At 30.7% G+C, this 16,038-nt stretch overlaps 1 protein-coding gene across 7 annotated transcripts in view; it reads right to left on the bottom strand.

Annotated features, from left to right (window-relative positions):
• The window catches only part of LOC127709235 (scaffold attachment factor B1-like), a 93,314-nt gene that overhangs the window by 61,752 nt on the left and 15,524 nt on the right, over positions 1-16,038 (bottom strand). For 6 of the 7 annotated variants that reach the window (XM_052214640.1, XM_052214637.1, XM_052214638.1 and 3 more), the window contains exon 4: positions 4,904-5,128. In XM_052214640.1, coding sequence (XP_052070600.1) covers positions 4,904-5,128 — 225 coding nt within the window. Of the gene's footprint in view, positions 1-4,903; positions 5,129-8,369; positions 8,692-16,038 lie in introns of those variants that run through there. The other variant, XM_052214643.1, reaches the window with a different exon arrangement.

The raw sequence follows: 16,038 nt of genomic DNA, 5'->3' as shown, positions 1-16,038 counted from the left end.
ATTTATGGATTTATGGCGGTACCTCCTCAGAACCATCCTTTATTTACAGTACACAAAACAAAACCTTGTCAGAACCAAATTTCTTATTAAGTAGACATTATGTCGGTACCTCCTCAGAACCAACCTTAATTTACAGTAAAAACAACAATACCTTGTCAGAACTAAATTTTCTAAGTAAATTTTATGTTGATACCTCCTCATAACCAATCCTTTATTTACAGTAAAAACATTAAAATCTTGTCAGAACCAAATTTTATAAGTAAACTTTATGTCGGTACTTCCTCAGAACCAACCGTTATTTACAGTGAAACAACAATACCTTGTCAGAACCAAATTTTATAACTAAGCTTGATGTCGGTACCTCCTCAGAACCAACCTTTATTTACAGTACAAACAACCATACCTGGTCAGAACTAAATTTTCTCAGTAAACTTTATGTCGGTACCTCCTCAGAACCAATCTTAATTTATAGTAAAAACAACCATACCTTGTCAGAACCAAATTTTATAACTAAACTTTATGTCGGTACCTCCTCAGAACCAACCGTTATTTACAGTAAAAACAACAATACCAGGTCAGAACTTAATTGTATAAGTAAACTTTATGTTGGTACCTCCTCAGAACCAATCTTTATTTACAGTAAAAACAACCATACCTTGTCAGAACTTAATTTTTTAAAGTAGATTTTATGTCGGTACCTCCTCAGAACCAACCGTTATTTTCAGTAAAATCAACCAAATCTGGTCAGAACTTAATTTTCTAAGTAAACTTTATGTCGGTACCTCCTCAGAACCAACCTTCATTTACAGTTAAAAAAAATCCAATTCCTTGTCAGAATCAAATTTTCTAAGTAAAATTTATGGCGGTACCTCCTCAGAACCATCCTTTATTTACAGTACAAAAAACAAAACCTTGTCAGAACCAAATTTCTTATTAAGTAGACTTTATGTTGGTACCTCCTTAGAACCAACCTTAATTTACAGTACAAACAACCATACCTGGTCAGAACTAAATTTTCTCAATAAACTTTATGTCGGTACCTCCTCAGAACCAATCTTAATTTATAGTAAAAACAACCACACCTTGTCAGAACCAAATTTTATAACTAAGCTTTATGTCGGTACCTCCTCAGAACCAACCTTTATTTACAGTACAAACAACCATACCTGGTCAGAACTAAATTTTCTCAATAAACTTTATGTCGGTACCTCCTCAGAACCAATCTTAATTTATAGTAAAAACAACCACACCTTGTCAGAACCAAATTTTATAACTAAGCTTTATGTCGGTACCTCCTCAGAACCAATCTTAATTTATAGTAAAAACAACCACACCTTGTCAGAACCAAATATTATAACTAAGCTTTATGTCGGTACCTCCTCAGAACCAACCTTTATTTACAGTACAAACAACCATACCTGGTCAGAACTAAATTTTCTAAGTAACCTTTACGTCGGTACCTCCTCAGAACCAAATTTCATTTACAGTTAAAAAAAAACAATACCTGGTCAGAACTTATTTTTATAAGTAAACTTTATGTCGTTACCTCCTCAGAACCAACCGTTATTTACAGTGAAACAACAATACCTTGTCAGAACCAAATTTTTTAACTAAGCTTTATGTCGGTACCTCCTCAGAACCAACCGTTATTTTCAGTAAAAACAACCAAACCTGGTCAGAACTAAATTTTCTCAATAAAATTTATGTCGCAACCTCCTCAGAACCAACCGTTATTTACAGTAAAAACAACAATACAAGGTCAGAACTTAATTGTATAAGTAAACTTTATGTTGGTACCTCCTCAGAACCAATCTTTATTTACAGTAAAAACAACCATACCTTGTCAGAACTTAATTTTTTAAAGTAGATTTTATGTCGGTACCTCCTCAGAACCAACCGTTACTTTCAGTAAAAACAACCAGATCTGGTCAGAACTTAATTTTCTAAGTAAACTTTATGTCGGTACCTCCTCAGAACCAACCTTCATTTACAGTTAAAAAAAATCCAATACCTTGTCAGAATCAAATTTTCTAAGTAAAATTTATGGCGGTACCTCCTCAGAACCATCCTTTATTTACAGTACACAAAACAAAACCTTGTCAGAACCAAATTTCTTATTAAGTAGACATTATGTCGGTACCTCCTCAGAACCAACCTTAATTTACAGTAAAAACAACAATACCTTGTCAGAACTAAATTTTCTAAGTAAATTTTATGTTGATACCTCCTCATAACCACTCCTTTATTTACAGTAAAAACATTAAAATCTTGTCAGAACCAAATTTTATAAGTAAACTTTATGTCGGTACTTCCTCAGAACCAACCGTTATTTACAGTAAAAAAAACAATACCTGGTCAGAACTAATTTTTATAAGTAAACTGAATGTCGGTACCTCCTCAGAACCAACCTTAATTTACAGTAAAAACATAAGTACCTTGTCAGAACCAAATTTTATAAGTAAACTTTATGTTGGTACTTCCTCAGAACCAACCTTTATTTACAGTAAATACAACAATACCTGGTCAAAACTAATTTTTATAACTAAGCTTTAAATCGGTACCTCCTCAGAACCAACCTTTATTTACAGTAAAAAAACAATCATACCTGGTCAGAACTAAATTTTCTCAATAAACTTTATGTCGGTACCTCCTCAGAACCAACCTTTATTTACAGTAAAAAAAACAATACCTGGTCAGAACTAATTTTTATAAGTAAACTGAATGTCGGTACCTCCTCAGAACCAACCTTAATTTACAGTAAAAACATAAGTACCTTGTCAGAACCAAATTTTATAAGTAAACTTTATGTTGGTACTTCCTCAGAACCAACCTTTATTTACAGTAAATACAACAATACCTGGTCAAAACTAATTTTTATAAGTAAACTTTATGTCGGTACCTCCTCAGAACCAACCTTAATTTACAGTAAAAACATAAGTACATTGTCAGAACCAAATTTTCTAAGTAAACTTTATGTCGGTGCCTCCTCAGAAACAACCGTTATTTACAGTAAAAACCAAAATTTCTATGTAGACTTAATATCTTTACCTCCTCAGTACCTTGTCAGAACCAAATGCTATTAACTAATGTCTAAAGTGTAAGCTTCTCAAAACCAACTGTTATTTAAACTAAAAAACAATACCTTATCAAAACCATTTTTTTTATTTATACTTAAGATCGTTACCTTCTCGGAACAGACCGTTTGTTCCAGTAAATATAACAATACCTTTTCGGAATAATTTTCTTTCTATGCAGTCTTTCTCATATACCTTTTCAGAATAACTTTGAAAATCAAGAATACCTTGTCAGAACCAAAATTTCTATGTAGACTTTTGGTCGTTTCCTCCTCGGGAACAAACCGTTATTTTAAGTAAATATTCAATACTTTTTTTTGAATAGTTGTCTTTTTATGCAGAATTTAGGTAGTGACCTGCTACAACTTTTCGTTATATACAGTATAAAAAACAAGTATATGCCTTGTCAAAACCAACATTTTTTCTCACAAATAGATAAAAGTATTCTAATCCAATTAAGCAACTGTTTTACACATATGATCAGCATAACTAAAATTATATTTATACGTTATATCGCTTCTTTTATTACCGTTTGATATATTAATGAATTATATGTTAGCTCGGCTACACAAAATGTTGTTTGAATAATTTTCATTGATTGAATAATGTACACTTTTATTGTGATTGGGGTAAAACTCAATGTCACCTATAGCTGTGGTATCCATTGACATTAAAATTTAAAAAAAATATTTTCTACTGTTAGTTCAGGGGACAACACGGAAAAGCCCCTGAAAGGAATTGGAAGAGAAGGTGAGAAGATACTGAAAGAAATTCAAAAGAAACATATTCATGAAATGAATATTTGGAAGTGACCCAAATGCAATTTGAAAGAAAATGAAATAAAAATCACTACTTTCATTTCCGGGGGCATTGCTCGCAAATTCGCAAACTGCTGAAGAATTCAATACTCTAAATCTTGTACTGAGTAAATTACAAACGATACACTACACAATACATTATACAATACAAAACAATGTGTGTTTGTTCCAATTAAGGTTCCCTAGGGGGCAGTGACAAAGATACAGACACTGATAGGACTAAAGGATTGTTTATATTAGTAAAATCTTAACATCAAAACTTATCTTCGTACACATTATCAAATGTGTAACGTCTCTAAAGAACTGACTTATTAATCTTTCTATTGGTGGAGTTGGGTCACTGAGGGGATTCCTCGGGACTTTAAATATTGTTGTTGCAACTTGAAAAAAATAAATATTTGTTTTAACACGATATTGAACGGGTGTTTCATGTATCATCCGTGTCAGCTAGTGTGGGGTATAAATACATATTATGTATTTTGATAAAAATAAGAGAGCTATATCATATTGAAATTGACCTATTTAATGTTGGGGTTATCTATCTCTGATGTTTTTACATGTCTCCTGTTTTTCTAATTAACTTAAATCTATATTTGTAAAATTACAATAGTTTGTCGGCTGCTTATTTCACTTAAATACTAATTTGTAATTCATATAAAATTTTAATATATAGCTTATATAACCTCACATGGTAAAGTAATCACCACGTAGACATTTTTATTACGCCGGCTCTGTTAATGCAAACAACTTTAATGTTTTCTTTCAGGGTCGTTGTTATCTGTCTTAATTTTACGGGAGTGAGATGTCAATCAATGACATATCTGCGCAAGACTTATATTGGTTCTGAGAACGTACTCCGGTTCTGCACAAGTAATGGTTCTGGGGAAGTGCACCGCTGCCGTACCCTGATCGATAAAACTGACTTTTCTTCAATATGTACAAGTTTAAAAACAACATTCTTTTATTGCATAAAAACTATATATTATCTCCTGAAATAGTACAAATTCCTACCTTTTTTTCCTCCACTACTTTCTCAGTCTGTTCTTGTTCCGTCTCCATTTTCTCCTCCTTTTCTTTCTCTCCATTTTTTACCTCTTCTGCTTGATCTCCCTCTTTCTTGTCTTCCTCTGTGGCAGGAGTTGTCTCCTCTGTGACACTACCTTTACTATCGTCACCTTCCGTCTCCTCTCCATCACCTGTTTCCTCCTCATCTTCATCTTCATCTTCTTCACCATCCTGTCATCACAAAACAAAATTTCTTGTTATATCGTACAAAAAATTATCTGTGAATTGTACATCTTTCCTTAATATGAAAGTACCTATTCATCTATAGTAAATAGAAATTCTTAACTACATTGTGTAATATTGGCGGACAAATTACACTGAAAAAAGAAGGATACAAAAACAAATGAGATGTGGTTCAATTCTCAATCAGACAACTATCTAATAAATGGACCAGAAAGTGGATATTTATACCACTAAAGATACACATAATTCTTTAAACAATACAATTTTAGGTTTAAATTTACATTTTGTATTTCCAGCAAGCATGCACTAAAAACATCTAGTGTAAATATGGACCAATTTATGGGAAAACAGTTTAAATATCAAGATTTCCTCTAAATTTTCCTCAAATGATTTTTTGTCAGTCCAATTATTCATTGCATATCGTCAAATGTCAAACATTTGTTTTATTCAATTTAAACCAAAGGAGTCTCCACATGAGAGTAGATGTCTATATTATCAAGATTATACAACTTACTAGAGTGGATATTTATATAAATTTAATAACTAAGCAAAGAATGTCGATTTATAGAAAACTTTATACCAGAATATATATATTCCTTCAACATGTTGATTTTTGTTTTTATTCAAAACTGAGCAAAAATAGTACTCAAAATATTATAATTTATAAAGTACCCGTATAATGATTTGATGAATTTATTCAGCTTGAAGAAATTACTACACAACAGGACTAATTTGATCCAAGTAATGTGACACTTCTTTTCATTAAATATCTATCAAATTTATATCCACCCAGTTTAAAATAAACATGTTTACATATAAATGTTTGGGTGGAGCTTTATTGAAAAAAATATAATTAGCATGTCCACAATATCCTGGTAAATCAAAGATTTAAATACTGAAATATGAACTTAAAAATATTTGGTGTCAATATCCATAATACTTGAAATATGAATACATTCTTTTATCATTTAGGCAAAAATTATCTTTAAAAGTTGATTTTAACTTTTATAAAAAGTGAAATGAAACTTGAAGTTTGTTGTGTGAAGGACAGATAGCACTTTGAATGAAAGAGAAAAAAATAAAAACAGAAACAATTGCCAAACAGTACACACTGGTAAATGATTATAATCCAAAATAGTTCTTTTATTAAAAATTTTAAATTTCAAAATGTAAAGAAAATAGTGGTAAAATGAATTTTTCACAGAAAATTTGTACACCTCCCTTCATGCTATTACGTATTCTGAATTTAGTGTTATAGTCAGCAAAATAACAAATTTTACCTATGTATCACATTTTCACAAAATAATGCTAATTTAATTTGAATTTTTTAGCATGAGGGTTAAAAAGCATCAAGATTACATAATATATTAAATGTATTAGCCCCCCAAAAAAGAGTAAATATTTCACCCCTATATGCACATGTAGCATCAATAAGATGAAAATGACATAATTCAAGACCAGATTTTGATATGATAACATACGATGTAAAGAAATCATTTATAATCAAAATACTGCAATAATATTTTCGAGTACTATAAATCAGAATTATCAATATTTGAAGCACATCATTAACATTACATTTAAAAAATTAAGTGCTTTTAATCTTTCAATGGCTTATAAATCATGGAACTGTTTTGCCTTGAAGCTTATAACTATACAAATATATGAAATAATTCCCTTAAAATTCATTTGATACCAATTCAAATCACTTGATCTTCTCCGTTTCATTAATTAAAAAGCCTTTTATGACTTTTACAACAGATTTTGTGCAACAAATATGCCAATATGGATGATATCATTTTTTAAAGTTATCCTCTCTTATACAGATTGAAAGCCAATATGAATATAAATGGGGAATGTGTCCATGGGACACAGATGATGCCCCCCCTTGCATATAACATTATAAAGGGACATAACTCAAGAACTGTAAAAGTGACGCTACCCAAATTTGTACTTGATCTGGGTTTTGTGGTAATAAGCATTGTTTATAACTTTCATAACATTTACTTGAGGCAAACTTAAGTTAGAGAACGGTAACGAAAAATTCAGCATTTTTTCCATTTGTAAAAGGCATAACTCTAGAACAGTAAAAGTGACGCCACAAAAATTCGAACTTGATCTGTGTTTTGTGGTTATTAGCATTGTGCAAAAGTTTCATAACATTTGGTTGAGGCAAACTTAAGTTAGAGAATGGAAACGAAAAATTCAGCAATTTTTACATTTGTAAAGGGGCATAACTCTAGAACGGTAAAAGTGACACCACCAAAATTCAAACTTGATCTGTGTTTTGTGGTAATAAGCATTGTGTATAAGTTTCATAACATTTGGTTGAGGCAAACTTAAGTTAGAGAATGGAAACAAATTTTGGGACGTACGTACAGACGGACAAGGGTAAAACTTAATGCCCCTCCGCTACGGCGGGAGCTTTAAAAGGAAGAATAAATCATTAAACACTAAATTTTCAGCAGGAAATGATCATCTTTGGAAATTTTGTATGAATTATGAATGTAACATATATAAATATGAAATCAAATGCAGTAGAAACAACAAGAAGTGTATTTTGTCAGAAATATATTTGAAATGTATGTTTTGAAAAAATATTAAAATTTACAGACTCAGATTGCTGAATACAAAACTGTCATGCACACTCTATATTACAAATGTGTAGGAAAAGTAAAAAATCTGAGTGGCAAACATTCTTAATTCAAAGTCAGTTGGTGGCTGTAATCATATAAAATTTAGTTAATAAGGCTAAGAGTAAACAAACTAAATTAAGAAGAATACCATCAGCCGAAAAATAATTTTACGTCTATTTATTATCTCCCCTTTAACATGTAGAACAGGGATAATATTCCTTAGTCTTTTATGTACACCCTTAGGTTATGTTCTATAACTATGAACAGTTTTATAAATATAAGTCAAGCTGGTTAAGAGTTGTTGGGCTTACAATTGCAAGGTACTATTGCCCCTATCGCAATATTGAGGATTAACTCCCCTTTTACATGTAAGACCAAAAATATTTCCCTTTATGCACACCCAAGGCAGTGTTCAACAACTGGATAAAGTTTCAAAATATTCATTCACCCAGTTTAGAGGCGTCGCACTTACAAGGCACATGACAGACAGACAGACAGACAGCCACTTAGATAGAGTGATTCCTTTAGCTATAAAGGTAGAATGGTTAACATAAGTAACAAACTATCTTATAATGCCTTAGCCCAGAATTTACCATAACTATCCAAGTCTCTCCAAAAAAGTGTTCATATTCCAATGTGGCAATTTTCTCCATCCCAGAGAAATCGTCCGATTCACAAATTTTCATTCCACAGAAGAACTATTTTGATCATGCAAGCTTGAGCACATCAATTCTTTGGTTTAAATTACAGTTTTCTCTTTCAAATCATCAAAATTAAAAGATCCTTAAATTTCTCTTCCTTTGTCCAACAAATATTCATAAAATCACAAAGCAACACTTCAGTATGTCTTATTGTTCAACATTAAAAAAAACCTTACAGCCTGCTCTCTAAATATAATGATAAACATCTGTGCCCCCAGACTGGCATAGACTGATAGTACAATAAATAAACTGATCGATCATCAAAGAATACATTACAACTTTTTCATTTATTTGTATTTCTCTTATCATGTATGTTACATCACAGTTTAAATAACTGAACTTTTCATCATAAGATCTTAATTCAATGTCATAAAAATATCCGTTTTGAGTACGGAAACAAACAGGCTCAAAAATAGAATCAAGTACGCAGACTCCCACTGTCTGTGACGACAGTAAAATACAGTTTTGTCCTCAGAACTGTCTAATTATTTTTGTCACAAATTACTGAGCCGTTATCATTAATTATTTATAGCCCATAATATAAAATCTACAATCACTTTATAGTATGCCAACCATGAAAATCAATTTATGGAGTACAACACAACAATAACATGATATGAAATTATTCTTTGTAGTAGTCTAACAGGTATTTATGACATAACATGTTATTTTTACATCCCGACATATCCAAGGTCTCTCAAACTAATTATAGTTTTATAACGAAGGAGACTGATGTTGAAATAATGATTGGTAATTTACTTTCTTGTTTAATCTAAACATTAAAGGTTCATCTTGAAAAAAAAACAACAAAAGTAATGTACGTCATTGCTTGTTTTGTCAATTTCATTTTTTATTTTCCAGTGCAAATAGTTCTAGGGTACTAATTCCTGTGCCCACAATATGGGTTTCTGGATTTTTCCTTTATTTGATTCTCTAACAAAACATTTTAAGATAGAGATTCAACAAGTCTTTTACAGAATATCTGATTAAGAAAAGATTATGTTTTGTCATTACTAAAAAATAATCTACCATCTAAGAATAGATTTCCAACTCAAATTTCTTTCTCCATAAAAGAAATCTAGGATTTCTGTGTTTTAGGACATTTTCCTTATTTTTGGTATTATAAAGTCGATCAACAGAAGCTCTTCAGACTCGGTTCCAGGATTTAATGAGAGGGGGGCTCCAGAGAATAAGGTGTTAGAGGACCAAATTTTGAAAAAAATATTGTGGTAAATTAACCTATAAATTACAATTTAGAGGTAGGAGCATGCTCCAGGTGTGCCTTTGTCTGAATCCATGCAAAGTGTTAATCCATTACTTTATACTGAAAATTAAATTTACATTGTACACATACACAACATATTTGTAGGCAATAGGGTGTCAGCTTTTATATGAAATGTACACGTGTACAAATGCCTAGAAACATGTCAAAAATACTTGGATGAGGTGAAGTACACACAAAATTTCAAAGATGCAGGTAAAAATCAGTATGCATGATTGCTGGTCATTAAAAGGGTAAAATTGCAGCTGCCAGTCATAATATATATGAAACTAATTGATTAACTCACAAACTGAATAAAAGTCTGAATATGTACAAATTGTAAGTCAGCGGTTTAATCCTTATAATTCCCAACCGACAATTGTAATTTTTTTCTTTCAATTTCGAGCTATTTTCCTATGTAGTTTAAAGGTTTGGTTGGCTTACTTGCTTTGTTTGTATAAATGCTTGCTCAAGCATTGTAATTAAGATTGACATCTGCAATCAATAGAGCTTGTATACATTAATATTATACTCTGCATCCAATAACATAATGTATTCAAGCTGAAACCCCGCCTATCTATTGATTGCAGATGTCAATCTTAACTAAAATGCTTGAGCAAACATTTATACAAACAAAGCAAGCAAGCCAACCAAACCTTTAAGTTACAAGCATTAGGAAAATAGCTCTAAACTTTCTTAGAACCCCAGGATTACATTCTGTGCATCATGCATGAATATATCAAAGTGAAATCAACATACTGTTTATATAGGTTACAAAAGTAGTTTTTGGCAAAATGGTTTATCAAAGTGAAAATGATAGAATTTTTTTCTAATGGACCAATCACATTCAAGTATTTGTAGATACATGTAGATACAAATCTATAAGAATTATAGACAAAACTAAAATTGATAGTCTGATTTACGAATGCACAGAGATATTTTAATGTGAATCAACAATGTGAAATTTACCAACAAGAGTGATTTTTAGTTGAATTACCCGATAACTGTATGTCCTAATTTAATCATTTACTTGAGACCAGTATATTCAGAGAGAGATAGCTCCAACTTGACGTTTTTTTTAAGAAAAGCTACTTTTAACATGTATAAAAATTCAAGAACTGAATATGACTGAAATAAAAAAAATATAATTTCAGGCTTTTTAATGTTGGAACCTTAGTGCAGTGAAATTAACTATGCACTATCAAGCTGAACAGTTCAATACTGAACAACAATCTAGACGAACCGGTCACTGACAGTGACACCGTCCATATATAGCTATAAGTGAACCAACAAAGTCAGATTAATAATTTTACCTTCTCAATGAAGACTCCACTTAAAAAAGACCTTCTCATGTGTTTATAAGAATAAACTTATAGAAATAAACAAAACCTAATTATAATCCCTTATTTAGAAGTTAAAACATGAAATGCAAGATACCAAGATACGTTATCATTGGGTCAAAGGTTAAAACCCTCCTTTATCTCCAAAATTAAATTAGATATTATAAATTATGAATATTGATAATATCTTCAATGTGTTTACATAACAGACATGTATATCAACGAAATGAGTACATTCTGATGCATTTTATTATTGAACTAAACAGCTGCGCCATGAGTGCATGATACGCCCGTCACGTTTTCAAAGAATAAAGTTCAATGTCATATCCTAAATTTATAAAAAAACTAAAGGGATGTTATCTTATTAGATATAAATCAGTCAACAAAGTTTAATGAAAACTGCTCAAAGCACTTTAAGAATATTGTCCGAAAACTGGAAAATCCCCCCTTTTTTTATGAATGAAACCCCATAACTAGTAAACGTAAAATCTGAAATTAATAAAAATTGAAAAGGACCTTACATCAATAGATATAAACAATTTACAAAAGTTTCATGAAAACTTCTGAAAGATTTTTGGAGTTATTGTCCGAAAACTGGAAAATGCCCCCTTTTTTAATGAATAAAACCCCATAACTAGTAAACCTAAAATCTGAAATTTATAAAAAATCAAAAGGGAGCTTTAGTCAATAGATATAAACAATTCAACAAAGTTTAAGAAAATCTGCTCAAAGCATTTTTGAGTTATTGTCGGAAAACTGGAAAATCCCCCTTTTTGTAATGAATAAAACTCCATAACTCAAAAACATAAAATCTAAAATTTATAAAAATCGAAAGGGAGCTCATGTCAATATATATAAACAATTCACCAAAGTTTGTTGCAAATTGGTGAAAGAGTTTTTGAGATATTGTCTGAAAACTGGAAAATCCCCCTTTTTGTTATGAATAAAACCCCAAAACTCGGAAACGTCAAATCTGAAATTTATAAAAAACAAAAGGGAGCTCACGTCAATATATATAAACAATTCACCAAAGTTTCATGCAAATTGGTTACAGCCTTTTTGTGTTAATGTCCAACATGTTGACGATGGACGGACAGACATCGGTATACCCACTACAAAAGTCTAAAAGTCTGAAAAGACCAGTTTTTGTCTTAATTTGCATGAACTTTTACTCGACATTCTCCAAAAGTATGACTTGTGTCTTAATTTTTCTTGACAAATTCTCATTTATATTAGATTTGTATGAAATTTACTCGACATATTCTCGACATTCTGAATATGGTCTTAAAATTTCTTGACAAATTCTTGACATTTGAATACTGTCTTGAAATTTCTCGACATATTCTCGACATTCTTATTTTTTCTCAGTATGGCTTGACATATTCTGAACATTTTGAATCGTGTCTTAAATTTACTTGACAGTTCTGAGTTTTACAAATCATGACCAATATTCATGATATAACTTTAATCTTTATTTCTCTTTATATGATATACTGTTGTTTCAAGTTACACTTCTTTACAACAAAAATAAAAGTTGGGCATGTAAAATAATTAAAAATTTGGGTATATAAATATTTTTACAAATGCAAATATGGCTATGAAATCTAAAGTATAAAATAATTCAAATGTGGTTGTGTTGATATAAAACAATTTCAATGTGGGTTTTTAAATAATTACAAATTTTGATTCCTAAATCTTATAAATTAATTGATTCAAACCAATCATACTGAAGACATATTTCATTCTACATTCATAATATTCAATGTTGATATGGTAAATAATTATTATACCAAAATATGGTTTATATAAATAGCAAATTATGATGATATACAAATCATTCATTTAACAGAAGAAAAATTTGTGTAATGTCATCTGTTGAAATATATTAAGTATTACACATGGACAGGATGTTCCCCATAAAATTAAGGTATTCCACACCCCAGAGTACACGCAACTGTCAAATAGAAGTTATTGTTTTACCTGTAATCAGCCATACAACTTATCAGTTGACCGACCATGCCACTACAAAAGCTTGTTGGTAGATGAAAATGAAAATCATCATTTTGATGAAAAAAAATTGAATTGAAATGGATTTTCTTCATCAAAATTATGAAGTTAATTATTTTAACATAAAAACAAATTGAATAATTCCCAAAGATTAAAAGAAAATTATTATCTACTCCAGGAATAATAAAAAAAATGTATTTATAATGGGTCCCATCAATGATTTCTATAGAAATGGTTCTCAAACAGACATGCATAATATAGATCTAAACATTTTTTTTCTTTTCAGGAAGGAGTTTTTTTATTATTTATTAATATTTATTTTTGATAAAAAATTATAAAATTCAACACTCAAATATGAATAAAAAATGTTTTTGGGTTCTAAAAAATGAATAAGGTTTTTGAATCAAGATGGGAACAAATTCTTTGACCTAAACGAAAGCCCCCCCCCCCCTCTTTTTTTAGCTACACAAACCCAAAAGATGAATTGTGGGGTCCAAAAGAGATACAAGACACCTTTTTTAGTAAAGCAAATTTGACTGGCAGTTTTGCGAACGGCAAAATCTAAATGCTGTTTGTCAATACCTTCTACTTATATTCCAAGTGAAAACAATTACTTAAATGTTTAATAAAAATAAATCAAAATTAAACTACATGGGGGATTATTCAGGGTATTACAACTTAGTTGCACCAAAAGGGTATCTTACTATATATACCAAATTAATCCTTGATTCTTCAAAGTTTAGTTTAGCCATAATAAAAAGGAGTATATAACAGCAATAGAATGTCATAAACAGTGCAGAATAAGTCTGTTCACATTTCAGGCGAAATTTATACTGTTGAGATAGTGTTAAGACATATTTAAGACTGTCAAGAATGTGTCGAGACATATTCAGACATTATTTAGAATGTCAAGAATGTGTCGAGACATATTCAGACATTATTAAGAATGTCAAGAATATGTCAAGACAGATCGAGACAAATTTAAGACAGTCAAGAATTGGTCGAGACTAATCCAGACTCTTATCAGATGATACTGGAAGTGTCGAGAAATTTTAAGACAATGTTCATACTGTCAAGACACTTGTCAAGAAAAATCAAGAACCTTATTAGACAAATTCATACTATGTCAAGAATTTTTAAAAATTATTCAGACAAATTAAGAATGTCGAGTAAAAATTCATGCAAATTCAGACAAAAACTGGTCTTTTCAGACTTTTTGACTTTTGTAGTGACCATAATACATCCCATAAACGGGCATATAAAAAACCATCCCAAAGAACTTAATATTGAATTTTGGAAAATACTGGGAGTTAAATCAGTTATCAATGCTTCCCTTTATAAAGGTGGATGGGGATTGGAGGTTGGGTTGGGTGGAGGGATTCTCCTGAATTTTTCTGTTTTCATTCTAACAAATTTTTCTTTCTTGTTGTTCATGAAAATTTAATCAAGTAGTTAGTACTAGCGCATCTAACATTATATGTTCAAGTTATTTCATCATTTTTATTTATCAATTTTGACTACTTAAATTATGGTAATCAAATCAACAAAATTCAATAAGCCTCTTTTTTTTTGTCATTATGTAATATATCAGGGTCTGTTTATGGGCTGATTATTCATATATCTTCACCTTACACTTCACTAACCTTGTTAATCCTATAAGAAGTACTAATGTACCAGATCTTGATACCAATGGATTATTTGAAACCAGAAGTTTGGAAATTCTAATTCTGGTCAAATTTATTTTCTTCTGTTAACAGTCCAATATTATGTGAACATGAGAAATAACATCAATCTATTTCTTTCATTTTTAAAACATTTCTTAAAAGAAATACTACATGACCTTTGGGTGTGTTCCATTGAACTGGTCACACATTCAACTTTAATGAAAAGAGACCATCTTCTTAAATTCAAAAGCATTTTATAGATATATATATATATGCATATACATGCGTATGTATATTGCAACAGGATAAAGTTTCCATGAATGGATTTCTTCTTTGTGTACCAATAAAACAAGTCAATATATACAAGAGATAGAGTTCTGAACTTATATAAGATCCATTCAAATTCAACATGTGTTTATTAAAGAAATAAAAAAAAAAATAGACCTTACAATGTGTAAGCTCTATTATTTAACGAACTATTTATAACTTGAAATATAGTTCATCAGTATGCTGCGTCATCAGCAAAACTTTTTCTAACTGCTAGTACCGTTACAACTGTAATCTCAATGAGTTTAAGAACTAATAAGAACTAGAACTAGAAATTAAGGGTATCAATATGCTGCGTCATCAGCAAAACTTTTTTTAAGAATTCGAAGAGCTAATGGATTTACAGTACACAGAGGGCAATTCAGCGAATAATCTCTCTAGCTGGTGATTGTTCACAGTGAATGTTGGTGATTGTGGGTGTTTCATGTTGACTGAAAAAGCTTCTCTGTATATACATATAGTTTCAATAGATATCATGTGACAGGTTGTAAAATTGGGGCGTCATCACCTGAAACAAGACGTCAGCTATTTCTCACAAATTATGCTAATCCTACCCAACTTTAATAGTAATGTTTTTGGCAGTTTTCTGCTTGTTGGTCTGGTTGTAATGTTGTCTCTGTGACACATTGGCTGTTTCCATCCCTATTCTATGTTAGTGGAACATTGAAAAATATTGAAAACATGTCACCTAACAAGCTGAAGCCTGATGTAGTATACATGTCGCATTGGCAATCATACCACCTCTTCTTGTTATTGTTTCAAGAAGATATTACTTGTAGAAGATGAGAAAAAGGTGATCAAAATTTTAAATATGTGCAGGACATATTTCAAAGACATACATTTTTGTCAAACATTAATGGAACATTGAAAGAATTGAAAACTATATGACATAACAATTAGCAATGAATGGGTACATGGCTGGAAAATTATATATATATATATATATGCAATTGGATGGAGAG

The sequence above is a fragment of the Mytilus californianus genome, unplaced genomic scaffold (genome assembly GCF_021869535.1).
Source record: "Mytilus californianus isolate M0D057914Y unplaced genomic scaffold, xbMytCali1.0.p SCAF_7, whole genome shotgun sequence".
Taxonomy (NCBI): Eukaryota; Metazoa; Mollusca; class Bivalvia; order Mytilida; family Mytilidae; genus Mytilus; species Mytilus californianus.
Note: the sequence above shows the minus strand (reverse complement) of the source record. Positions and strands in the feature narration are given on the sequence as shown.